Source organism: Telmatherina bonti (genome assembly GCF_933228915.1).
Source record: "Telmatherina bonti genome assembly, chromosome: 10".
Classification (NCBI taxonomy): Eukaryota; Metazoa; Chordata; class Actinopteri; order Atheriniformes; family Telmatherinidae; genus Telmatherina; species Telmatherina bonti.
In genome coordinates this window covers 35,404,876-35,432,433 of record NC_136628.1, presented here as the reverse complement: position 1 = coordinate 35,432,433, position 27,558 = coordinate 35,404,876, and the positions used below count along the sequence as shown (strand labels likewise).

The 27,558-nt window shown below is 44.3% G+C and overlaps 1 protein-coding gene across 1 annotated transcript; it reads left to right on the top strand.

Annotated features, from left to right (window-relative positions):
• Window positions 1–1,039: 1,039 nt before the first annotated feature.
• Window positions 1,040–26,557, top strand: gemin5 (gem (nuclear organelle) associated protein 5). Its single transcript, XM_079248135.1, has 28 exons — window positions 1,040–1,276; window positions 2,850–3,004; window positions 4,931–5,112; window positions 5,741–5,892; window positions 5,985–6,083; window positions 8,758–8,890; window positions 8,963–9,128; window positions 11,438–11,650; window positions 11,865–11,950; window positions 13,047–13,129; window positions 14,545–14,678; window positions 14,792–14,865; window positions 14,969–15,150; window positions 16,313–16,452; window positions 16,523–16,694; window positions 16,768–16,980; window positions 17,053–17,106; window positions 18,366–18,491; window positions 19,465–19,560; window positions 19,633–19,770; window positions 19,848–19,995; window positions 22,140–22,259; window positions 22,354–22,564; window positions 22,637–22,900; window positions 22,972–23,134; window positions 23,210–23,618; window positions 25,245–25,332; window positions 26,221–26,557. Exons 1-28 carry the CDS (start codon window positions 1,135–1,137, stop codon window positions 26,380–26,382), a joined length of 4,305 nt encoding a protein of 1,434 aa, XP_079104261.1. The 5' UTR covers window positions 1,040–1,134; the 3' UTR covers window positions 26,383–26,557.
• The last annotated feature ends 1,001 nt before the right edge of the window (window positions 26,558–27,558 follow it).

Genomic DNA, 27,558 nt, shown 5'->3' with positions numbered 1-27,558 from the left:
TATAGACATAAATATACATAGACGCCTCATTGAGCCATATTGGATGGGTATCCGCCTTCGAGTCTTGCTGCAGAGTCATAGTTTCCCCACATCACTGTTTTCTGTGGAACGCCGTGAATAATCTACCAAATGAAAATAATACATTTTACCCCTATTAAGTGTTTATGGAAAAATATGATATTGATGCTTTAAAGGCCTTGGCGGAGGTTTGCGCTCGATGAGTGTTTTTCTGGGTAACTTCTGAATTGCAGAGTTTTGATAAAATACTTTATTTTCAGACTTTGTACAACTATATCTCTATATTGATAAACTAATAAATGAAGAATGAGTAAACCGTCGTCAAGAGGAAGCAGCAACTATTCCTGTATTTAATTCAGCATATGGTTGCTGACCATATGCGAACGCCGAAATATTGAAAGCAGATTGTGTGGAATTACATTTCACAAGGTTGAATATTCAACCAGATAAAAATAGATAGATAAATCCAAATGCATCTATAAAGAGTCTATCATGTTAGTATCAAATTCATTTATACATTTATTTATATAGTAGCTACCTCATGTCTTAGTTAAATAGCATTATAAAAACATTTTAGCATAAAAGTACGTTGTTTTTAATGTTCTACAGTGATACATATCATAAAAATATCTCTGCCGTTTGTAACAAACCAAACTGTGAGGAAAATCAGGTAAAACATGGTGAAGTTATTGTTGTGGTTGGACCTACACCTTACAAATAAATAAATTGGAGGGCCATGGCAGACCCATCCAAGATGGCGGCGCGATGAGCCGTATTATGTCTATGGTTTACAGTATTTGTATGATTATTTCTTCCGATAACTTTAAATCATTAAAAAGTCTTGTATGTTTTTAATTATCGATTATAACAATTCTTAATGATACAGTAAGTTGCGAATAATTCTGCATTCCAAATAGCAAACTACGCATGGTTTGACACATATAGGATTCCGTAGATAATAATGACACGATTTACGACACCACGCCGGCCATACGACAATTAGTCTGGTAGCTATGGAGAACACAGGTAACATGTGAGAAGCTGGAGTTTTTTTTTTGTTTTTTTTTTAAACTTATAAAAGGAAAAGATAAAGTTAGTAAAAGTGTCCCAGACGCCATGCGGGAAAGGTCGCTTCCCGCCTCTCCCAACTGGTACAGCTCGCGCTGCAGTGACGTCAACAGCAACGGTTTGCTGGGAGTCGGAGCCAAAAATGTTGTCTGTTTGATTGACGTGTCTGCATCCTCGTGCAGGGTTTCAGGTGAGTCTGTCGTCCTGCAGAACATCACGGATCACCGGCTTTGGTGTTTACAGCTACAAACCAGTTACACCAGTCAAAGTGGCACCAGTTCAGGTGGAACAAATGACCTCAGGTGGGGGGGGGGATTATAGTAGATGCTGAAAGAAGCGGCTTCCTCTGATTGGAGCTCAGTTATTAAACAGATCAGGATTTTCCAAAGGTGTCCCTGACAGCTACTTTCCTGCTGATTTTCCATGCATTCCTGCTTCAACACACCTGACTGAAATTAAATGGATAAAACACCCTGTAAACCTCAGTACAAGACTCATTGTTATAGCAGGGATACATGGAAAACCTTTATTTATATAACGTCAAATCACGGTAATGCCATCTCAAGATGCTTTTCAGATAGGAAAAAAAGAAACATAATGAAAGCCAATTCATAATAGCCTTTATAAGGAAACCAACAGATCTCCCATCCTGAGCAAGCACACGGGCGACAGTGGGAAGGAAAAAACTCCCTTTTAACAGGAAGGAAACCTCTGGCAGAACCCGGCTCAAGGACCGGCAGCCACGACGACTCACGGTTTGAGCAGGGTTACATGGAAAAAACCTGCAGGATGTTGGACCGGAGCTGGACACCGCTGAACCAGGTGGTCCAGTCAGAAAAGCCAGTTTCATCTCAAATCCACATTCAAAGCAGAGAAACTGGGATTACAGTTGCTATTAAACCCATGTAGCAAGAGCAGTCTGGTGGTTTAAGTCTTCTGACATGTCCCAGATGCTGAAAAGACTTCCATCAGGGGTGGATTTACACCTTTTTTTACTTTGTGCATCCTCCTCTCTTGCACGTATGTGCTTCAGGAATTTTGAGATTCTTCAATTCAACTTTCAATTCAATTCAACTTTATTTATATAGCGTCAAATCACAGCAATGCCATCTCAAGACGCTTTACAGACAGGAAAAAGAAAACATAATGAAAGCCAATTCATAAGGAAACCAACAGATTGAGTTGGAGGCTCCAACTCAATCTCCCATCCTGAGCAAGCACACTGGCGACAGTGGGAAGGAAAAATCTCCTTTTAACAGGAAGGAAACTTCTTCCAGATATCTGGTTGGGAAAGACTTGTTGGTCCGAGAGAGGATTGGGGGGAAAGGAGGATGGCGGGGAGACAGATTGGACAAATGAAATGAGCCTGTGTGAGGTTGTTTGGTGTATTCTTTTTTACATCTCTTTTGGTCGACTAATGTCTGCATCTCTGTTCATTTTTTTTCTTTTTTTTTTTAAATTTTATTTCTGATTTCAAACTGAAAAATAGGACTTTTAAAAGAACAAATATTGGTTACAACAAACAACAAATAAAATAAGCTTCTTAAGTTTGAATGAGGGTTTTGGAAGAAGTTGGGCGCTTATCTAGTCCAAATTTTCACAGCACACACCCATAATTCAGGTAAATTTTTCCACCTCTCAATAAGAGTCTTCTTGTTTCAAAGCACAAACTGAACCCTGATTCTGTTCAGATAAAATATATTTAATTTTTTTTCCCTGAAATCCGAGTCTGATGGAAAGTTTCCTCTTCCTGTGCTTTGCAGGCGAGCTTGTGGGCCACAGAGACCTGGTCTCGGGCTTCTCCTTCTGTCAGCATGCCGGTCAGAACCACATCTGTGTCAGCGCCTCCACTGATGGCAGCATTCGCTTCTGGGACTCGGAGAAAAAGACTCTGATCAGGGAGCATGCAGCTCATCAGGTGGGAGTCAGCGTTGTCCGGATTCCACTCAGTGGTGCATTTGTGTCTCGTTATAGCGCCCCCTACAGGCAGATGCATTCTGCTTCCTCACTTCTGGGCTTTGTTGCGCCGGTCCTGAGAGATGAAGCTGTGGGATTCCAGCCTGACAGGATGCATAGATGGTTTTTACTCTGCAGGGGGAAAAACGCAGAGATATACCACTCTGCATCAGTTTGAAAGCCTAATCCCGTTCCCCCAACTTGGATTTGAGGAAGGATTAGGGGTCACCCAGGTCATTTGGATGATTCCCGATCCGGATAACACCTTATCCCTTCTTCCTCTTTTCTTTCTTATGGCCAGTTTTTAAGCTGTTTTTGTGTTTATGGCACACAGACATGGTTAAAGGGTTTTTGTGACAAAAGTCTGTTTCCAAACGTTGACGTCCGCCTTTTTTCTAACAGGAAAACTGAACTATTTTCCTGCCTTCTGGAGTCATTAAGGTCAAAACGGCTATAAAAGCTTCACAGAATAACATTTCTGAAACAACTTGATCAAAACTGAGGATTTTAACCCTATAAATGCCAGCTTGATTACTTGGAACAACTGTTGTTTAAGTGAGGGATTTTACTCCAAAATTTGAGTTATTTTCCTTCATATAAATTTTGGTGGCAAGATTTTTTTCTTTTTTTTTTTCTTCCTTTTTTTTCGTAATATGTCAGAGATTAGCAAAAATATTTGCTTAAATGCATTACTTAGTTTTAATTTTAAAGTTTATTACAACAGAGACGTAAATGTCTGTTTATAAAAACGGCAATATAAATAGTGTGCATTAATTTTTCTCTTAGGTTTTTGGGTTAAATCTTTAATTAAATTCACTTCAGATAAAACTGATCAAAATATTGCATGATGATCAGGATTTTAACTCTTTAAATGCCAGTTTAATGACTTGACGGTAATATTTTTTTACGGAAAACGTGACAAGAAATGAGATATTTTCCATTAAACACATTTTGGATGGCAATGGAAATCGTTTAAAAACGGTCTTGGATCGGTCAAAGACGAATCTTTCATCATGACCTTTATAAAATAAATTTCTTTTCAATTTCCCCAGACACCAAAACAAACATGTTTTATGGGACTTTTTAAGATAATTTCTTTTTCCACCTAAAAACGAGGGACGTTGAGTATAAAGTTGGGATCTAAAGGGTTAAAATCCTCCGAATGATCAGGACTGGAGTTGTTTCAGATATTTCTTAAAATAATAATACTCATGTTAACGACAATAATGATTACGTCTGTGATGATGTGCTTTTGTCCCGATTCAATTCCAGATTTTTAGGTGCCAATTCAATTTAAATTGCGATTCTCGCAATTTTTTGATAATGCTCATTTTTGTACATTAAAAGACAAAATAATTGAAGAAAACGTTTTTTTTTTCACATCATTTTTCTTAATTTCAATTAGGAAAAAACAACGCAGCAGCCAGACCATCATTCTGCTGCTTTTATGCCCAAGAAGACAAGTAAAAAAGTAAAGTAAAAACAATAAAAATTACAAAAATTTCATCATGGATTATTGTTATTTATAAAAAAAAAAAAAATCAATTTTAAAATTGTGAAGCAAAAAATTCCAGATTTTCGATTTTTCGATTCAATTTTCCCGCCCCTAATGATGATAAACTACAGAGTTGTTGGATGTGGACATTTTTGTCCTGAATGGTATTAAATGAAACGGAGGCCTGTAAAAGTCGGGGCGGCAGGAAGAAGTCGGTTTCTGTTTATAGTAAATCCCAACATGAATAAAAAACTCTAAAACATGTTTAATCTTTCTCATTTTTCAGGAATGTTCTGCCAACACATAAAAGACAGATCTCAGAATGAGACGTTAATGTCAGATGTTTCCAGTCGGCATCGACACAAAGTCACTTGAGTTGTTTCGTCCTCACAGACCCCCGTCTCGGCGGTGCACTGGTCCCCCGTGGAGAAGAACCTGGTGGTGTCGGGGGATGAGAAGGGAGTGGTGCTGCTTTACTGGTTCCACACAGGAGACACGAGCAGCTTCTTCCCCGAACCCAGAAGCATCTTCTGCCTGTCCTGCTCTCCTCACGCCTGGAGCTCCGTGGCCGTGGGGTGAGAGACAGTTCAGGATGCACATCTGAACCCAGCTCAGAAACCAGGAACCTGTAACTCTGGTCTTTACCAAGAAAATAAAATAACGGATAAAAAAAAAATGACACAACATGAATTAACATCAACAATATTCTGTAAATTAACTCATGTAATAGATAAAAAATGACATATTTTATGAAATAATAGACATTAACAAACAGTGGGGTTGTAATGAAAGGTGCTGAATATATGTAAAATATACAGAATATATTCTGTTTCTCATTGAAAATTAGTTTTTGAGTATTTTTCCTTATATTATTATTTTCTGAGTTTCTTCTGTTGAGGCAGCTGTGATGGAAAGTTTTTATTTTTAGTACATTTGAAGCCTTAAAAGGTCAAAGTTCAGTCTGTTGGAAATTCTGACGTCTGTTTCAGCTTCTTGCTGTGGGAAAAGCTTCGGGTCTACTGGAAACCAGCACTCTACTGGTTTATGATGCTTTGTCAGGATGTTTCCGGATCAAACATGTTTTATTTATCTGTAAAAGTCGCTTTGAGAAGTTTTTTGTGCCTAAAATCTGAGCTTCGTTTCAACTAATTATTTAGCCGCCTTGCGGAAGTTGCATCAGTAACCATGGCAACACTGTGGCAGGTACAAAGACGGGATGATTGTGCTGATTGATGTGAGTAAGAAAGGCGAAGTGATGCACCGTCTCCGCGGACACGACAATGAGATCCACTCGCTGGCGTGGTCGCCGCTGAGCGGGGAAGACGCTCTCTGCAGCAGATCTGAGGACAGTAAAGGTGTGACGTCATCTTTAAATAAATAAACGGATAAATAAATAAAAACATAATAAGCTTTAGTAACAACTGGACTTGTTTTTGATGTGTTGCAGCAACAAACGGAGAGTCTACAGGAGAAGAAAACGGCTGCTACCTGGCGTCGGGGAGCAAAGACCAGACTGTGAAGATCTGGAGCACAGCGAAGGCAAAAGGTGAGGAGTTGCTGGTTCAGTTCCTGCCGCTTCTAAACAAACATTCAACTCTGCTTAGGTTTAGTTTTAACAATGTTTCCTAACCTCCTCTTGATGCGAGCTGGCAGTGCAGAAGGTTTCCACATGCCAGGAAGCAGCCATGGTGGGAGAAACGCTGATAAAAGACTCTACCAGGCTTGTTATTTAAACCAAACACAGCATTTATTCCACCGAACAGCTTCTGCTAACTTCTCCACGTCGAGCAAAGCGACTCAAACAAGGTGTGGAATGAAAGCAGAGGCTCTGCTGATCCCAGAGACGTCCGTCTCGTCTCTGTGGGACAGAAACCACACACCATCTCCTGCTTTTGCTGTCCCGTAGTGAAACGTTTTATTCCAGCGCTGAAAAACTTTGAATGAAGGTCCTGCTGGTTTCCATGGAGATGAAGGAGGTTTAAAGTCAAGTGTTCTCTCCTCCAGTCATGAACTCTTTTGGTCTTTCTGGATCCTTGTGGTGTCTCAGAATCAGAAAGACTTTTACTGCCTTTGTCTTTGAACAATTCACAGACTAGGAACTCGTTTCGGTGCTGATTAATAAAGATAATAATAAAAACACTGAATAATAATAATATGAAATTAGAAGTATTTTACAACTATTTTACAAATAAGGTAAGGGCATGCAGAGAAAGGAACAAATATACAAATGTTTTGGGGTTTTTTTGTGTTAAAAATATATAATTAAAGTAAAAGTAATTTCTTCTGTAGACGTGCAGATATGTAGAGTATGAACCGTGCATATTAGCAGTGCCGCAGATGAAGTGATGTGACATGAATTATTTAGGTGACTGGAGTTATCGAGGGTCCAGCTCAGGTATTATCAGTGTTTATGGGTCTGACGGCAGAGGGGAAAAAACTGTTTTTTTGTTTTTTTGTTGTCCTGTCCAGCATCTCAGCATACAGAACAACAATCTGCGTGCCATATTTTTGCCAGACAGATTTGCTCTGTCAAGGGAGACATCTCATGTATATAGCTGCCCTTGATAATCTGAATATTTTTATTATTATGATAATTATTTTATTTTATTTATTTATTTATTTTCCTTTTATCATTTTGCAATCATTGTCAGTCTTGATATGGCCGAGCTGGACCGGGCAGGGAAAGAGGAAAAAAGAGGAAATGAAAGGAGGAGAAAGAGAGAGAGAAAAGAAAGGCGTGTCTAAGCTGCTCAAGTTACAGTATTTGCAAAACAATATAAAGTACTGAAAAAATACAACAAGACATAAGTAGGATAGTGACAATATTCAAAAACAGACAAAAAAAAATAAATAAATAAAAAAAGTAAATGAATTAATAAAATAATTACAATAGTAACCGTTATTAAACATACCTACAGAGAGTCATCAGCAACATTTAGTAGGAAGCAGATGGGAAGATGAGCGCTTTGTGGGCGTGCACGTGTGACTGTTCAACCTGTGATCATGCAATCAAAGATCAGCTGAGTGCTTGTAGGGGAGCACGACCACGACCCGAGGTGTAGGGGAGGAAGCCAAGGCCCCCAGGGCCCGGCAAGCCCACCGCGCACAGAGCCCGGGCAGGCAAAGCAGAGAGAGCCTCCGTCCCCCGAGCCCAGAGCAGTGGAAGCCTCCAGGCAGGCGCCACCCGGTGCCACGAGGCAGGGGCACCGGGTAGCACAGGGCGACGGCACGCCGGCCCGGCGGGTGCTGAAGCACGGGCCGCACAGAGCCCGGGCAGGCAAAGCAGAGAGAGCCTCCGTCCCCCGAGCCCAGAGCAGTGGAAGCCCCCAGGCAGGCGCCACCCGGTGCCACGAGGCAGGGGCACCGGGTAGCACAGGGCGACGGCACGCCGGCCCGGCGGGCGCCGGGTGCTGAAGCACGGGCCGCACAGAGAGCCGGCAGAGACCCAGCGGGCCCCGCCCACCCAGAGCAAAACCATTGCGGGCTGGTGCCACCACGATACCAGGGGCGGGATCCCCAAGGACAAGGACACGTCCGTAGACCATCCCCCCCAACAACCCCTCCCCCAGCGACAGCCGGAGCCGGAGGACTGCAGGCCCCAGACCTGAACTCTCCACATTCACACACACACACACACACACACTCATGCAGCCAACCAGAGACCCTGCCGGCCCCCTCATGCGGCGGTGAGAAGAGTCCTGGAGCCGTGCAGGTCCTGGAGCGATGGGAGGCTGCAGCCCATCACCTCCTCAGCAGAACGCACATGTCTCCCAGGTAAATGCAGGTCGATCCCTGGATTCTCCAGACTCTGACATCGGTAGAGGTGTCCACCACCACCACTACTACTACTAATCATCAATCATCCTGAGATGTTTACCTGGAAACACCTCGATTGAACACCTGGAAACCTGCTCAGCTTCACTTCTTACCTTCTACTGTAGAACAGCTCCTCATCAGATGTGACTTTACTCTGCTGTTTTCAGCTGAAAATGATGCAGTTTCTGTTAGGAAGAGCAAACATGGACATTTTCTCCTGTGTTCCAGGTGAATTCTGACACAGTGATGCAGGTCTTGAATCATCTCATGTCTGAAGAGACTCAGACCAGGCAGAACAAATTACTTCTTAAAGAAGATGTTCATTCTCTTTGTAAATGTCTGATTATCTGGAAAGAAGGACGTCTTTGAAAGCGTCTCAGGCTTCGTCTCTCCTCTCCTTCCAGGTGTGATGACTCTGAAGCTGCCGTACCTGAAGAGGCGAGGCTCAGCGGTCGATCCCGGGGTCAAAGAGAGAATCTGGCTCAATGTCCACTGGCCGAAGGGACGACCCACGCAGCTCGTGTCGACCTGCTTCGGGTGCGTTTCCTCCTCTCAGGCGGTCCTTTTAAAGCTCAACATGGACCTGATCTACTTGGTTTTTGTCTCCAGCGGTGAGTTGGTGATGTGGGATTTGACCAAGGCGGGGAAGCAGAGATGGAGTCTGTTTGGGACGTCCTCGGAGGGCCAGAACCACAACCGAATCGTCTTCAACATGAGTTCAGTCGCGCTGCAGGACGGCAAGGAGCTGCTCATCAGCACGTCCATGGACAGAGAGGTGGAGGGGGAAGGGGGTGTATTTCACGTTGTTTCATGCTTTGTCTAATGTTTTATTTATTTATAGGAAACTACGGAAGAGTATTAGGGCCACTGAATAAAAAAAAAAAAATGATTCTGTTAAAAAAAAGTCAGAATTCTGACTTTAATCTCAGAAGTTTAACTAAGTTTAACGCCGGGGTTTTCAGTAGCTGTGTTCCCATTTCATTCTGTCGCAAAATGAAAGCAACATTTGTCAGTTTTGACAAAAAACAATTTATATTTGCAGGTGTTTCCATTGGATAGTGTGGAAGCCTCAGTTCTGAATTGTCAGAATTGCTGCTCGATTAGGCCAAAAATTATAATCACGATTATTTTGACTGAAATTGAGATCTCGATTATTTAACACAATTATCCTTTTATCTTTAACAACATGATTTTTTTTTTTTTTTTTACATTAAACAATGACTTTTAAAAAAATGCTTTGAGGTTTCCACATATTTTAGAAGACAAAGAAATAACATGAATCTTTTTCTTGACAAAGTGCAAATACTGATGTAAACTGACTTTAAAGAAAAAAGTCAGAATTCTGAGATTAAAGTCAGATTTCACAGAATTATTTATTTATTTATTTTTTTTATTCAGTGGCCCTAATATTCTTCCGTAGGAAACAGGTCATGTAAACTTTTACATGGTTATATAAGGTCGTTGGACTTAAAACTGTTCAATAAAATGACATCATATATAAACAAAGTCTAATATCGAGACAAAAGCATAATATTCCACATGGACAGCAGCATGTTTTCCATGAAGTGGTTGCAGATCTGGTTCTGTGTTTACTTGTTGTGTTTTTATCTCAGGAAGGGTCTGGTTTCATAAGCAGGTTGATCAATGTTTCGTTATGGATTATGTGTCAAAAACAGTTTGAAATAATTTACCTGCTTTTCAAACACTTTTTTTTAATAAGTTAACAATGTAAGCGAGCACATTGTCAGGCTTAGATTGGAGTTATATTATGATGTTTATGTGGAAGATATGAAGGTCTTCTGGGACTTTAAGTGGTCTTAAATCTCTTTTTAAAACTCATTTTTTTTATGTTGGCTTTTAACTCTGCAGAGCAGGAGCACTTGGTCTTTTCTGTCTTTTAACTATTGTGTTGTCTTTATTTTAGTGCTTTTAATGTTGATTTATTTTATTTTAGCTGGACAGCACTTTGGTGACTTTGAGGTATGGGAAAGTGCTCTACAAATAAAGTTTGATTGATTGAAGGTCAGACGGCTGAGCTTAGCATGAAGTATGCTAACAGGAAAGACGTTAGCCATGGTGGGATTATGGAACGGGTCCTGCGATGGAGTGGCAACCTGTCCAGGGCGTACCGCGCCTCTCACCTGAAGACTCCTGGGATTGGCTTCAGCTTCCCCGCCACCCTTGATCGGATGAAGCGGTTCAGATAATGGATGGATGGTCAGAGGGAAGGGGTTAGCCATGTTAGCCATGTTGGCTGTTTCACTAAACCGGTTCAGAGCCAGATTCTAAATTCACTCCCTTTCCAATAACATAATTCATTTCTGGGTCCATATGGGTTAGTTAAGTCTGTTAACCAGGATTTTAGTTGCATCTCTACATCCCACCGTACCTTAACCTGGTCGGCGGGGCGTTCATCATAGCGGCGTGATGCTTTCCTTTCATCATGACAGAAGAACGCATCACAGAAAGGAGAAGAATGGTGGACATTCTTTCTTCAGGCTTTAAACAAGAAAAAATCCAGCATAAATTCATGAAATTCCTGCTTTGCTTGTGGTGCACAGGAAGTGATGACATTTTCGACCAGTAGATGGATCACAGTGTGTCAAGCTCCCGCCTTTTCGGGTCAGATCAGCAGGACTGTGAACCCAACAGAAAGGTCCTAAACGTAAGACTGGTTGGACTGGATATTCAGGCTCATTTCCCAGTTTTTTGCGCCTCTAGTTTATTTTTCTAGCATTGTCAGAAAATAATAGTCAGCTGGTGTTTACTCTCAAAATGACCTGCAGAAGTTCTTGTTTGTGTCGGTGTGCATGATGCTGGTTGGCTTTTGTGGAAACCAGTAGATGCCGTGAAGAATAAAAGCAGACTGGTGATACTAAGACACTAGTTGCAGAGAAAACAGGACAGATGCTTGTCCTGTTGCATCCAGAGCACACTGTTCCAGATGTTTAAAGTGACCCAGTGGTGTGGTTCTGTGGTGGTTCTCCGCCTGAGGAAAACCAAACCAGTTTGAAGCTGGAGAAAACTTAAAACCAGCTCAGGACCTCAAACTAAGATTGTTTATTTTCGCCTGATTTTCCTCAGATTAAATGTTGGGACCTGAACTCTCTGAGCTGCTGCTGGACTCTGCCCACCCTGGGGGGTGTCATCCAAGCCCTCACCTTCTCCCCCGTGGGTTTGGGGTGCCTGGCGCTGGGCGTCGGTGACAATACGATCCGTGTGTGGAACACGCTGAGCACTCAGAACCAGTACGACGTCCGGTCCTTCTGGCAGGGCATCAAGTCCAAAGTCACAGCGGTGAGACGTTCACTGACCCAGAGTTTATGGGATTTTTCATCACCTGTTATCACACATCTGAAAATGAATCCTTTAAGAGCGTTCACACTGCAGAACATTAATGTTTGCAGCACATATTCCAGAAATAATGTGAACATGTTGAGAAAAAGGCTGAAGATAAGACAGAAGATTCCTTTCAGATGGAATATTTAATCAGGTTTTCATGTTTCTGTAGCTGGCGTGGCACCCGGTGAAAGAAGGCTCCTTGTCTTTTGGGACTGATGATGGGAAAGTCGGCGTCTACGACGTCTTTTCCAGCAAGTAAGACCTGTTTGTAAGCTTTGGCTCGGTTGGGGGAGGGAAAGGCGGAAAGTCGTCTCTTCTTCTTCTTCTGCTGCTGCTGCTGCTTGTCTTCAGTTGTTAAAATGCAAAAAAATGGTTAAAAACCAGAATAAAGTAAGAAAAGTGTCTTTAGGAGCAGAAGCGGTGTCATGTTAAACAGTAAGCCAGGTGCGCCTAGCTCTGGTCCTCTAGGGTTTTAGATGTTTCCCTGCTCCAACACACCTGATTCTAACTAAATGGCTCCTCAGCAGCTTGTTGAACCATCATCCTGACTCAGGTGCTGCAGTAGGAAGCATCCTAAACCTGCAAGAGGACTGTTTTAGGCTCAACTACTTCCACTCTAGCTTTACTCTACAGGACAAACCATCATTAATTAACATTAACTTACAATTAACTCGATGCTCAACCATAAAACATTTCTGTGTACATCACTGCACCAGTACAATGAGTAAAATGTTCCAAATGGATGCATATGTTGGCTCTTCTAAAATAACCAGTTACCTAAAAGTATGTGCAGATGCTACAAGGTAACCACCTGCTCTGGACACAGTTCTAGTTTAAAGGCCTGAAAACAACTGTTGTTACTGGGGTGGGGGGGGGGGGGGTCGCTCGCTGGTAGGAGTTAACTGGGAGCTCTCTTTAGTTTCACGTGCTAACGCCACACGAATGCTAACAGTAGCATCAGTAAATTTACAGATGTGCAACACAACCGAAGGTTTTTCCTGCCAAATTTATTTTATAAAATGTGTCTAAGCATCACCACGGAAACAATTTGTTCCCAATTAAAAATAAAATATGTTGAGGATTGAAGTTTGGTCTCACTGAAGAGCTGAACTCTTCTAGAAACATCGTTCAGGGTGAGAATGTCCAGGACTTGTTAGGATTCACAGGAAGGGGGCATAATTTTTCTCTGCATTGGGTTTTTTTTATGCAGCAAAGCTGCTGTGAACGGCTGACTCTGGAAACGTCTGTGGAAGTTACCATGGTAACTTGCATCTGCCCATCATCTCCTGATGTTTCTAGCGCTCTTCTAATGAATCACTGACCGGCTGTTTATTCTGCTCCGTCCTCCCAGGCCGCCTCAGATATCGAGCTCCTATCACAGGAAAACGGTGTACACGCTGGCCTGGGGACCCCCAGTCCCCCCGCTGTCGTCTGGTAAGTTCCTGCTGAACTCTTAGCAGCAGCTCACACTCCGACCCGACTCAACCTGCCGCAGTCAGAAAGCAGCACGTCAGCAGAAAAGTCCCAACGTTGACTTTTCTGATCCACTCAGGGATCAGGGTGTCGCTCACCCTGCTTCAAACCTGTTCATGTCGTCGTTGCCGTGCCGACAATCCACTGAGGTCTCCTAAACGAAGAAAAGGAGTTGATGGAAGTAGACGAGAAGGACACATGATACGTGTCAGCGCATCAATTTAATGATGGAAAATAACCTAAAAACCACCAGTTTCTGATTTCTCTGGCAGAACCAGTAACCTTACTGGTTCAACCAGACCTCATAGACTCTACCAGACCTCAGTCTGCCAGCTTCCACCTGCTTCAGTGCCCCTTCGCAGGATGATGGAGGCTGACAGTTTGACTTTCTTCTGGTTTTCTTCATCGGAGAGACCTCCACTCTGACGTGTTCTGATTTCTGTCTCTGTTCCACCATTAATTTCCTTTTTATGGCATCGCAACGATTCTCTGAAGGCCCTGGTAGCGCAGCGTGTCCAGCGCTGCTGCTGCGCAGACAGAAGGTCTGGAGGTCACCTGGAAAAGCAGGGACAGATGTTAACGTCAACTTCCAGGATTCAGTCCACATCTGCGAAACAGATTTTAGTTCTTAATCCGTTTCTGGTTGGTTAAAGGTGGAGTATGTAAGATTTTCAATATTTTCAAAATAAATTAACTAAAAAAATAACTACAATCATAATTATAGTTTTTTTTTAAACATTTAGGTTCCAGTCTGTCCATATTTGATGTGTTATTAAATTACAAGTTTAATTATTGACAAAGACCCTTCTTAAATGTTTGCCTACCAGTAAAAAAAAAGTGCCTTTTGTCATTTGTCATTAATTAAACTTGTAATTTAATAACGCATCAAATATGGACAGACTGGAACCTACGTGTTCAAAAACTTTCTAATTATGATTGTAGTCATTTTATTAGTTAATTTTTTTTTTTTTAAATATTGAAAATCTTACATACTCCACCTTTAAAGCTGTTTTTATAGTTCAGAAAGATGTTCAGTTTGGGGAAACCTGACTTCATCGCCCACCTTTTCTAACAACTCAGGATGTTTTTTAAAATAAAACGAGTGTGAAATAAAACTTTTATTGGTGGTGTAGCTCGGCTCTTTTGCGTGAATTTACATCTAAACTATGAAATCGCTCAACGTCTTGCGTGTTTGTTGACCACCACGTGTCAGGCTTAAACATGAGTTCATCATTAGAAACAGCTGATGCTGTCCTCTGGAGGGGGTGGGGGGGGGGGGCGACACAGCAGGAAACGACACAAAGAGGAAGAGCGCTGATATGACGTATCGCAGGTAAACTGGGAAACAAACAGTTGTGTTTATGTGTGACGTTCAGGTGCAGCAGGAAAGCAGAGCTTCAGCCTGTACAGCTGCGCAGGAGAAGGCGTCATCTTGCAGCACGATCCCTCCAGACTGAGTGCGGAGGCTTCGGACATCGACAAGCTCATCAGAGACACCAACAGCATCAAGGTGAGGATGATGATGATGATGATGTCAGCTTGCACATATCACCTGTACCGATGTGGAAGCTCAGATTTCGGTGCAATGTCCCGCCTGCTGATGTGAGCTCTGCTTCCTAACAGCACAAGCTGTCTCCACACACAGACCTCAGCTGGAAGCCGGATGGGAAAGTTGTTGCCATCGGCAACGAGGACGGGTGAGTGGCAGAGCCGGGAGCGGGACAAGCGGCACGTCGTTCCGGTCGGATGTTGTCAGAATTTTCCCCCGTTTGGTTTGATACGTACGAATGTGTGCTGCAGGTGCGTGGATGTGTATCAGGCTCCCAGTCTGAAGCTGCTGTGCAGCGTCCAGCAGCACCACAAGATCATCAACACCCTGCGGTGGCACCACCAGCACGACGCTTCGCCCGAGCTGCACGGGCTCCTGGCCTCCGGGTCCAGCAACGCCGTCGTCTTTGTGCACAACCTCCGCGCCGTCGTAGGTAAGATATGAACTCCTGATGGCCGTTAGCTCCACGTTTCACCGCTGAACTTTAGTCTCAGACTTTGTCTTGTTTTACATGATTCCCCAGTTTTACTGGACTTTTCAAGATTTCATTTATTATTTTTATCTAATTCTAGCTGTTATGATTTTTTAACTTTCATGTTCCCATCTGCTGTGTGAGACTAGGGGTGGGAAAATCTAATCGAAAAATCCAAAATCGAGATTTTTTGCTTCACATTTTTAAAATCGATTTTTTTTTTTTTGGTTAAAAAATCTTTTTTGTTTTTCATATAAATAAAAAGAATCCATTATAAAATTAGTCTTTTTTTATAGTTTTATTGGTCTTTTTGCTTGTCATCTTGGGCATTATAGCAGCAGAATGATGGTCTGGCTGTTGTGTTGTTTTTTTCCTAATTGAAATTTAAAAAAAAAAAAAAAAAAAGACCAAAAAAAAAGTTTAATGCTTTTTTTTTTTTTTTTTTTTTTTTTAAATCAACAAAAATCAGCAATATCGAAGAATTTTGAGAATTGCAATTTAAATCGAATCGACACCCAATAAATCAGAATCGAATGGAATTGGGACAAAAGCATTTCATCACATCCCGAGTGAGAACCATTTTTCTATTAAGTTTAATTTCATTTGCATTTTTTAGTAATTTTAAGGCATTTTTATTCAGTCATTTATTTGTTTCTTTTCAGGTTTTACTTTATTTTTTTATTTTATCTGCATCTTTTATCTGATTAGGAAAGTGGTTTATAATATTATTATTATTATTATTATTGTTAATAATAATAGTAATAATAATAATAATAATAATTAATAATAATAATAATTTAATAATAATAGAACATTAAAATACAGACATTTCTGTGTGAAATTTTGGATAAATAAGCTTCTTATTTTGCCTTCAAGGCTTCGTGAATCACAAAATAACATTTTTCTAAATAATTGGTTTAAATTTCTAATAATTCACTGAAGTCTGACAAGTTTTGAATTTTGATCAATAATGCTGATGAGCTGTTGGATAAAAAGATGCCGACTCATCCTGACTCAGCGCTGTGACGTTTTGTTAGTTTCACATGTTTAGGATCACAAGTGTTTGTGTGTGTGTGTGTGCGTGTGTGTGTGCGCGTGCGCGCGTGTGTGTGTGTGTGCGCAGAGCACCCTCCAGACAGCCCGCTGCTTGTGACGGAGCCGTTCCGCAGGTTGTGTGGACACACGGGAAAGATCACCAGCATGGCGTGGAGTCCGCACCACGGCGGCCGGCTGGTCACGGCGTCGTATGACGGCACAGCGCAGGTCAGTCTGGACGGGAACCGGGACACGCCGCGGTCGTTCAGACGTGTTGTAACGTTTTTTATTGTCTCAGGTGTGGGACGTCCTGGAGGAGACGGCTCTGTCCAACTACCGAGGCCATGCTGGTTACCTGCTGTGTGTGGACTGGTCGCCTGTGGATCCAGACGTGGTCTGGACCGGAGGGAGAGACTTCACCGTGCAGGAGTGGAAAGTCTCCCAGCAGGAGTTCAGCAAGCCTCCGAAGGGTAAGCGAGGAGCTCCTCCTCCGGCTTTTCTTCTCTGGGTGTTAAATGCCGTGACGTTGACGCGTGTCTGCAGGCAAAAAGATGACCATGCTGCAGGAGAAGAAGAAGACCGGATCCAAGCAGAAGACCAAGAACAGACCTGCGTCGGGGTCCGGAGGAGCCGCAGGGCCGAAGATGAACAGAGAGGCGGCGACAGGAGACAAGCTGCTAATGGAGGCGGAGCTGTCGGAGGAAGAGGAGGATGGAGATGAAGTCAGGTCATCAGTCAGTCTGGAGTCTCCAGCAGGTAGCAGAAGACAAACCCGTCAGACTGAATCTGAATCAGATTAGTTTGATTCAGTTTTTCTTTGTGTTTTAGGGACTGAGACACAAAGAAAATCCTTCTCTGCTGCAAAACCAAAAGAAAAACCAGGTAAACACACAAATTTACACAAAAACCTCCCAAGTTTCTGCACATTTCCTTTTTATGCATGTTTCCCGTTAACGTTTGGTTTATGTTGTTTTTTTAAAATAAAACTGACTAAATATTATCTAAAACTCTTGTGAAGAAAAATGCATTCTGCGTGATTCATGATGTGGTAATTTATTGTGATCCGTGTACAAGTCGAGCTGCTAATGCTAACTAGCTTCTGCCAGTTGCTAAGCAACGCCTTTTGTTTAGAAACAACGCAGTCTTTCCTTGGACGTCCACGACAGCTTCGGTGTTTCTCACTGGGTCGCTCCTTTTAGCAACTTTATTCGCACATCAGAACATTACACCTAAAAAGACAGAAAATATTTTCATTTAAAGCAACAACAGATTCAACTTTTTTCTATGAAGAAACTTCAATTTGAATGTTTGTTTTTATTTCTATATTTCCTTGCAGTCTTTCTTTTAATAATTCCTTTAATAAGCACGATCACCTGAGTTCAGTATTTTATTCTTCATGTTTCATGACAGAATTACAACAAATATCCCTGAAAAATTCTGAAAATATGGAAAGAAATGGCAGCTGTTCCCACTTTCATATTCTCAGGCAGTAAACGTTCTTTGTGTCTGATCTGCTGAAAAAAAAACCAAAAAAACAAACAAAAAGTCGTCGTTTAAGCGAAGCTAAAAGCAGCTTTTATTCTGCTTTTGTTACGCAAACCTCTGAAAAAATAAAATACTTTAAATCCTGTTTATTTATTTGTCTATTTAGTTATTTTATTTTATAATACACACAACAATCTTTTTTTAAAAAAGGAAAAATACCCAGTTTAAACTAAAAACTAACCCACTGATGTTTACACATACTGAAGAACCTGACCTGATGATGATGATGATAGTTGTAGTTATCTACACGCATACAAATCCCTTACTGATCAATCAATACAGTAATCATGATCATATTTGTCATTTTTATTTAAATCGTTGTTTACACGTGTAACTATGATTAGATTGTAACTAAGCTGTAAAAAGGAGGAATATTTAAATGAAATCCTACTTTAATGTCACTTTAATATAAATTTATTCTTGTTTTTTTTTAACATGTAAAACATCCAGAATGTGTTTCTGCCTGTTTTTGTTCATTTATTTTTATTTAAACATCTGACTGAGCTCATGTTGTTTTTATGTTGTGGATATAAGCTGAATATAATGAACACAATAAGTCATAAAACCAGCTGATGTTTATCTTCGTGATTATGCAGATTTACACTTGCAGAAGAAGAAGAAGCCTCGCTCCATGCTGCCCCTCAGCACCTCCATGGACCACCGGCCCAAAGACGAGCTGCTGCAGGACTGCATCACCCTGGCCACCGTCACACACGGCAGCGGTGAGGCACGTTTCGGTCAAAGGTTGCCATGGTTACACATGCAGATATATGCTAAAGTGCATCAGTGTCCCAAAATATGTGTTTAAAAAAGTTAGAGGGAGATTAGTTTGATGGTTTAGCCCGACAGATTTTCCACCTTAAAAACGATCTGAGGTGAGTTTAATTATAAAAAAAACAATGAAAATGAAATAATAGTGACGATGATGATGGTTACAAATAATGGTACTGATAATATCTGCTGCAGTTTTGCTGCAGAAAAGCGCAGATGCAGACAAGTAAAAAGCTTTTAGAGTGGGAAGGCGACAACATGGTAGTTTAAAGTGCCAGAGAAAGAAAAAGAATAAAAACAACACTAATAAGTCCATTAGAATAAACATAATCTGATTATTATTCTGATAAATCTGATTTATTAACTGTAGTCATAATAAAATATTCAAAGCCAATAAGAAACGGATGGAAAAAACAAACCAGTTTTGAGTTTTCCCACCCTGTTAAAGTCCCTTAAACTCATCTCCTGACCTCCACGGGCTTCAAACATCGTTTTAAATATCAAAGCAAACATTTATACCAGTCAAATGAACAGTATGTGTATTTATATTTCCATGCCTATCAGAAGAAACAACATAAAGAGAATCCTCGAAGCAGCAACGTTTTAAACTCAAGTTTCAGATCAGCAAAACAAACAAAATAAAAGAGCCGAGCAGTCGGCTGAAGGGTCTGAGCTGCTCCGCCAAACCAACCAAAATAAAACCCAAATGAAGCTGCAGTGGTTCAGGCGGGGATAGAGACCAGCAGGACGTCCCGTCGGCCAGTCAGAGCTGAGGGAGTCCCCAGCAGCGGCCAATGAAAGAGTCTCTTAATTTGATTGATCCAATCTGAATAAATACAACCAATCAGAGGTTTTTTTTTTATCCTGACTGGACATTAAAAAGCTGAAGTTATTGATAAAATCTACTGTATCTGTGTCATCCAGCGCCGCATGCAGGCTGCGTACCGGGTCGGGGAGACCACATCCATCTGGGTCTGTTTGCCGACCGGCAGGCTCTGCACCGCATGTTGGAGGCAGAAGGTTTGTTGGTGGAGTCGTGTTCTGGTCAAGATGAGTTTTCCTCTTGTTGTCTGACTGGAGTCGTTTCCTCAGAGGAGGCTCACGTGGAGGCAGGTCACTACGACTCCGTGGTGTACCTGCGGCTGTGGAGCGGGGACCTGGAGGGGGCACTGCAGCTCGCCACGGAGAGAGGAGAGCTGAACGACCATCTGCTGTCCATCGCTCCAATGGGTGAAGACTGAATTTATCTCTTATTTACCCTTTTACATGAAAAAAACCCATTCATTTCACCGTGTTTGCTTCTACAGCCGGCTTCAGTGTGTGGACGCTAGCAGTGGAGGCCTTCGTCAAGCAGCTGTGTCTGCAGGAGCAGTACCTGAAGGCGGCGTCGCACCTGCTGTCGCTCAACAAACTGTACGAGGCCGTCGACCTGCTGAGATCTCACAGACTCTACAGGTTGGCTGCTTCTTTTCTCTTCTTCTCTGCTGAAACCAGAAGGTTTCAGGAGAATCTTCCATTCCACCTCATCACCATGAGAATCTCCCGTTCCACCTCATCGCCGTGAGAATCTCCCGTCCCACCTCATCACCATGAGAATCTCCCGTCCCACCTCATCGCCATGAGAATCTCCCGTCCCACCTCATCGCCATGAGAATCTCCCGTCCCACCTCATCGCCACGAGAATCTCCCGTCCCACCTCATCGCCATGAGAATCTCCCGTTCCACCTCATCGCCATGAGAATCTCCCGTTCCACCTCATCGCCATGAGAATCTCCCGTTCCACCTCATCGCCATGAGAATCTCCCGTTCCACCTCATCGCCATGAGAATCTCCCGTCCCACCTCATCGCCATGAGAATCTCCCGTCCCACCTCATCGCCATGAGAATCTCCCGTCCCACCTCATCGCCATGAGAATCTCCCGTTCCACCTCATCGCCATGAGAATCTCCCGTCCCACCTCATCGCCATGAGAATCTCCCGTCCCACCTCATCGCCATGAGAATCTCCCGTCCCACCTCATCGCCATGAGAATCTCCCGTCCCACCTCATCGCCATGAGAATCTCCCGTTCCACCTCATCGCCATGAGAATCTCCCGTTCCACCTCATCGCCATGAGAATCTCCCGTTCCACCTCATCGCCATGAGAATCTCCCGTCCCACCTCATCGCCACGAGAATCTCCCGTCCCACCTCATCGCCATGAGAATCTCCCGTTCCACCTCATCGCCATGAGAATCTCCCGTTCCACCTCATCGCCATGAGAATCTCCCGTTCCACCTCATCGCCATGAGAATCTCCCGTCCCACCTCATCGCCATGAGAATCTCCCGTTCCACCTCATCGCCATGAGAATCTCCCGTTCCACCTCATCGCCATGAGAATCTCCCGTCCCACCTCATCGCCATGAGAATCTCCCGTCCCACCTCATCGCCATGAGAATCTCCCGTCCCACCTCATCGCCATGAGAATCTCCCGTCCCACCTCATCGCCATGAGAATCTCCCGTTCCACCTCATCGCCATGAGAATCTCCCGTTCCACCTCATCACCATGAGAATCTCCCGTTCCACCTCATCATGATGAGAATCTCCCGTTCCACCTCATCACCATGAGAATCTCCCGTTCCACCACGTCCCAAAGCTGCTCTGCTGGATGTAGATCTGGTGACTGTGGAGCCGTTGGAGGACAGTGAACTCATCGTCATGGTGGAGATGATGTGAGCTTTGTGACATGGTGCATCATCCTGCTGGAAGTTTCCATCAGAAGATGCTACACTGTGATCAGAAAGGGATGGACATGGTCAGCAGCAGGACTCAGGTGCGCCGGTTAAACCAGGCTCAGTTTTCCAACGTAGTGAGATGAACCAAACTTTTTTTTTTTTTTCTTCTTTTTTAACCTGTCTTGTCCAGCATCTCAGCATACAGAACAGCAATCTGCGCGCCATATTTTTGCCAGACAGATTTGCTCTGTCAAGGGAGACATCTCATGTATATAGCTGCCCTTGATAATCCGAACTAAATTTAGTCTCCTGAGGATGTTTCACTCTCAACAAGAAGAACTCGGGACATTTTCTTGAAGTAGTTTGTGAAACTTCTGGTGTTTAAGATCAAACACCAGTCCTGACGGGTCGCTATCCTGCAGGTTTTTGTTGTCTCCATGCTCCAACACACCTGACCGTAATGAATAAATAGGTTGACAAGAAGCTGCTGGATCCATTTAAATGGAAACAGGCGTGTTGGAAGAGGGAAACAACAAAAACCTGCCAGATAGCGGCCCTCCAGGACGGGAACTTTCAAACCATCTCATTTTGGTGCTGAGGAGCCAAGGAGAACTCTTGGTTGGAACCAGCGCTGATTGGACTTCCTGTTGTCTTCCCATCATCTCCCACCAGTCTGACCAGTCTCCTCTGCCATCATCATGTTTTCTCCTCTTTGTTAACACTGGAGATGGTTGTGTGTGAAAATCCCAGTAAAACACTCAGACCAGCATCTTCCTCATCCCGATGCTCAGTCTGAACATTATAAAGTCATCGTGTTGATTTGCTGCCGTGTGATTGGTTGGTGAGGTGTTTACCTGACCAGCAGGTGTGTCTCCGTCTCTCAGGGAAGCCATCGCTCTGGTGAAAGCCCGGCTGCCAGCAGATGAACTGGTCCTGAAGGAGCTCTACACCAGCTGGGCCGCCGTTCTGGAGAAAGATGGACATTTATCTGGAGCTGCTAAATGGTCAGAACCGGAACGATCCGGTTTAACGTCATTTATTCAGTTTTATCCACAAACATCACCTGAACTGGTCCTCCTGTTGCGCCATTCCTCCCAGTTACCTCGCTGCTGGTTCCAGTTTCGATGCAGCCAAAGTGATCTCCAGGAAGAACGACGTGTCGTCTCTGAGGACGGCGGCTGGGCTGGCGAGGATCTGCGGAGAGGACGCTCTGGCTCAGGCGCTGGCGCTGCGATGCGCCAAAGACCTGGCAGCTGCTCAGGACTGGGTCCCAGCGCAGGACGTCCTGCGCTCCCAGGACGGCTTACTGGTCGGTACCCGGGTCCAGACCTGAACTCTCCTTTCAGTTAAACATCGCTCCTCATTTGTTACCGTCCTCCAGGTCCACAGGCTCCACCTCTGCGTGGCCGAGCTGCTGGGCGCCATGCTGGAGGCCTCCGAGGTCGTCCCGCCGCCGTCCGCCGTCTCCGCTAACCGGTGGGCGTCGCCGAGCTTCCCATCCATCCTGGACCGAGTCGGAGACATCTGGGAGGAGGAGTTTGCCGTTTCCCAGAACTCCGGAGGACCCGGCGTCATGGCGGCGCTTCTGCAGGAGCTGAAGTCCGTGGAGAGTCCGGCGCCATCTTCCAGCGTGCCGCTCCGGCAGGTCGAGTCCACAAACCAGGCGTGAGAAGTGGCCGAGTCTTATTCCACTGGGCTGAACCTGTTTGTCCTCAGGTGCTGCTGTATTCCTCCGTCCATCTGACCCGAGCCGTGCTGAGCTGGTTGCTAGGCGACGATGGCGAACTGGTGAAGGAGCTGTGGCGGGCGGTGGCGTGGACGAGAGATTCGGGACACTTCCGTGTCTCTGCGGAGCTCCTCAGGCTGCTGTTCTGCGACGGTAAGAAACCGTCAGGACGTCAGATTCCGCTTGGTTCGGACGCGTTTAACATCCGTTGTTCTCTCCGTCTCCAAGGCGACGCCGGCGTCTGCTCCAGGAAACATCCCGTAAAGCTCCGTCACGCCGAAGACGACGCTGCAGCCGCAGCTGGCAGCCTGCAGGCTTTTCTCTGTTACCATCGTCTGTATGAGCGCTGGTGGAGAGGCGGCCAGGAGGTCCGGAACGAGCGTCCCCTCCCAGCGTCAGACCAGACCGGCGGGATGGAGGAACCGGACTTTGATGCGTGGGTCCTCCTGTCGGAGCGCCACGCTGCCTGCCAGGCCGCTCAGAGAGCCGTGCGGGAGATTCAGGAGCGGCTGGGCACCATGGTGCTGCAGCACAGCCGAGCCCAGGGGGTGCAGCTCCAGCCTGGGGACCAGGAGGACGACGGTCCCTCACGAAGTCCCTCTTCAGACGGGAACAGCTCTGAAAGCCCCGATCAGCGGTGAGACCTGATGTTCATCCAGATCCTTCAGCAGCGCGGCTGTTTGGCGTTTCTTCTTCCAGACAGAATATCCGCGGCATCGAGGAGAAACGGTTTGAGATGGATTTTAATTTGACTCGTCGGGGGAAGGAGTTCCAGTCAGGTGGTTTTAAGCTTGTTCCGTCCTCCAGGAGAAGCAGGTCCGCAGCGGGGAGGGGTCACTGCAGGGGGCGATGTCTGCTTTATGTGCCATGAACCCGGTTGTTACCTCCACCAAGGAGGTTGTTTTTCCCGCCGTCTTTGTGCTCAAGATAACTCAAAAGGATTTTTATAAAGTTGTTGGAAATGTGAAAATGAAGAAGTGATTAAATTCTGGAGGTGATCCGGATCACCGTTTGGATCCAGGAATGTTAAAAGGATTCTTTAACATTGTGCTTGGCGGAGGTTTCTGTTCTCCGACTGCTTTGGGGGTTTTTTGTGTCTTGTCCAGCATTTAAGCAGCAGAATGATGGTCTGGATGTTGTGTTCTGCTGAGCAAATTTACTTTGCCAAGGGGAGCATTACTGGTATGATGATCCTCTTGATTTTCTGGATTTTTATTTAATTTTTTTATTTATTTTGTATGATTTTAATACAGAGTTTCTACTGCTGGACCTACTCTACTTTTTCTACTTTTCTTTTTCTACTGTTTGGAGAGGATAGGAGCAACAGGAAGACAAAGGGAAAGAGAAAGAAAACACCTCAGAGTGCTTTTCTAGTTTCATATTTGATGAGCAACTTCGTCCACGGCAGGGCGGGTCGTGCACGCGGCAGGGCGGGTCGTGCACGCGGCAGGGTCCGAGTGTTTTCATGCCACTGTTGGTACTTTCTCACCACCTCCATCAGCTGTTTTATCAAAACAATCAGTTTTACCTGCAACAGCAAAAACACGAAGCAGCAACTCTGCTTCCTGCTTTCTCCGTGTTAACCACGCCCACCTCACATCTCCGACCAATCACACGATACTTCTCGGGAGCCCCGCAAGAAAAAAGTTCTGTCAGCTCGATGTGTCGAGAACTGTCTTCAAACACGTCCGCGAGAACAAAATGACGTCATTTTCTTCTCGGAGCCTCGAGAAGAAGAAAAAAAGTTCTGGCTTTTGGTGGAGGATGGAACAAGGTTTCCCTGCTGCAACACACCTGATTCAAATCAGTGTGTTTAGCAGACATGTGCAGCAGGAAGACCTGGAAAACCTGCAGCACGTCGGGTTTAGACTGAACGAGCTGCGTGACTCGTGCTGGTGCATCGCTTTACGGCACGCCGTCACACAACTGGAGATAAAGAAACTGACTGAAAGCAAAGAAACACGACGACTTTTCCAGAGTTTAACGCAACGAGTCGACATCAGACTGACTTTTACCGACTGGAGGGGTCTCAGACAAGAGAGCTTGCCGTCTCCAGCTGCTTCAAATCACAGAATTTCATCTTTTATGCATCAATTATAAGTTTTAACCCTTAAATTTCTTCCCTTCAGTTGAACATCAGCTGATCACAGGTGGAGCTAAACTGTTAGCATAGTCTGCTAATGGATGAAGATGTTGATGCTGCTGTTTCTTTACGTGGAAATCTCCAAAGTTGTTGAAACTCACTCTGGTTTTTTTTTTTAAGTTCTGAGGACCAAGAAACTCTGCTGTCGTTGTCCAGTAAGATGTCTAAATACCAGGAGGAGCTGGCCAACATGCCCGCCACGCTGAAGGTATGCCTCCCACCACCAGGAATCACACCACTCATCTTGTTGACAGGAGGTGGAAACTGGTCACATTTCATGACCTAAGTCGGTGTTTTTTTCAACCACTGTGCCGTGAGAAATCATCCAATCACACCTAATTGGTCTAAAAAGTAAAGGGAAAAATCACAAAATTCCCTTTTCTTGTGTTTATCTGATGGAAAGGCGGTAAAACTTGATAAGATGGATTTTAAATGATTAATATGTGACTTTTTCTGTGGAAAAAGTGGATCTTGGCTCAAAAAAAGTTGGAAAACACCGACCTCAGTCACGTATCCACCTTCTACTAGCAGTTTACTGCTGTAATATGAAACTTTCCACCTTAAAACTCTGCATTCAGGACATCCATCCGTTCCTGGAGGAGTCTCTAATGTTAGTTTTTCCTCTGCGTTGCTGCGTAAAGTTGCAGCCGAGTTTTCATCCAATCCAAGCGAACAAATATGAACACAGCAGCCGAGGAGGCTCCTCCTGGTGCAGAAAGTAAAAGTCCTGCCGTGTTTCTGGATCTACCTGTACATCTAGAACAGTTTATTTACCTGGTAAATAAACTCTGCTCAGTAAATTCAGCTGGTTTGGTGACGCTGCCGGACTGGACTTTTACTTTCTGGACCAGGAATCACCACCTCTGCACAGCAGGTGTTTTAACAAGCATGAGAGAGCAACAGACGATCTGACTGGTCAGGTAGGATGGAAGATGGATGCAGGACTCGTCGTCGATGCAGGTTCTTCAGTGGGAACCGGTTCTGTAATGTGTTTAAAGCTGCACTGATCACATGAAGGTCTGAAGCTTTGCAGCTAAATGTTCCTCCATCAGAGAAGCAGTCATCAGATCGATCTGACCAGCTCTCCGTCTTTCAGATGTTTCCTCATCCAGACGTGGTGGAGTGTTGCCTCGTCCTCCTGCATCTCGCCAGCTCTTCACCCGTTTCCGATTCTCTCCAGCAAGAGGCCAAAAGTCTTCTCCGTCGGTACGGAACGGGACCGTCGGTGCTCAAAGCCTCGCGCCGATTCCTCACGTGACTTTTCTTTTCTATGATTCAGTAAGGCTTCGTCTGGACAGTTTGATGAATAAAAGCTTTAATAAACTGAGTCGATGTGATTCTACGTTCAGGATCCCTGAAGCTGGAAACGTCCTGCTATTGAACCTACCAGAAAAACATCTTTATCTAACTGATTTAGGAAGCGAGAGCAGCTGCCGGAGTCGCAGAAGAATGTCGTCCCGTTCTGGTCTGATGCAGGATGATGGTTTGTACTGGTGAGCAGCAGACCAGTTCTCCTGTTCTACCATCAGGATGTGGTCCAGCGTGGTCCTACCGGACCAGTTCTCCTGTTCCACCATCAGGATGTGGTCCAGCGTGGTCCTACCGGACCAGTTCTCCTGTTCCACCATCAGGATGTGGTCCAGCGTGGTCCTACCGGACCAGTTCTCCTGTTCCACCATCAGGATGTGGTCCAGCATGGTGGAAGGTCTTCCCTGAAAGAGACGTGGTCTGGATGGGAGCAGATGTTTCAGCATTGATGGAGCTTCCCAGATGTGGAAGCTGCCCACGCCATCGGCACTAATGCAACCCCATCCCATCAGAGATGCAGGCTGATAACAAGCTGGATGCTCCCTCTCCTCTTTAGTCTGCAGGACACGCCGTCCATGCTGTCCACAAACTATTCCACATCTTCATCCAGGTTTCCACTCAGAACATTTTAAATGAGCTTTGGTCCAGAGAAGACGGCGTGTTTCTGGATCCTCTTCACATATGATGGAGCTTTAACCTGCATGTGTGGATGTCAGGATGAACTGGATGTTTTCTGGAAGTCTTTCTGGGTCTATGCACTGGTTTCCAGTAGAGAATCATGTCTGCTTGTAATGCAGTGCTGCTTCAGGACCTGCATCCATTGTAGACCTTCAGCCATTTCCCCTACACACAGAGATTCCTCCAGATTCTCTAAATCTTTGAGAGCAGTGTTTTTCAACCACTGTGCCGTGAGATCATCAGGTGTGTCGTGAGAAATAATCCAATTTCACCTCATTGTTCTAAAAAGCAGCTCTGTGTTCATCCAAACAGGCCCCCAGTGAAGGATAATAATACTCCTTCTTCTTGTGTTTATCTGATTTCTATCCAAGAGGCTTTGACTAGATGGACTTTATATTAATAATATAGACTTTAAAAAAAAACAAAAAACAAAAAAAAAAAACATTTT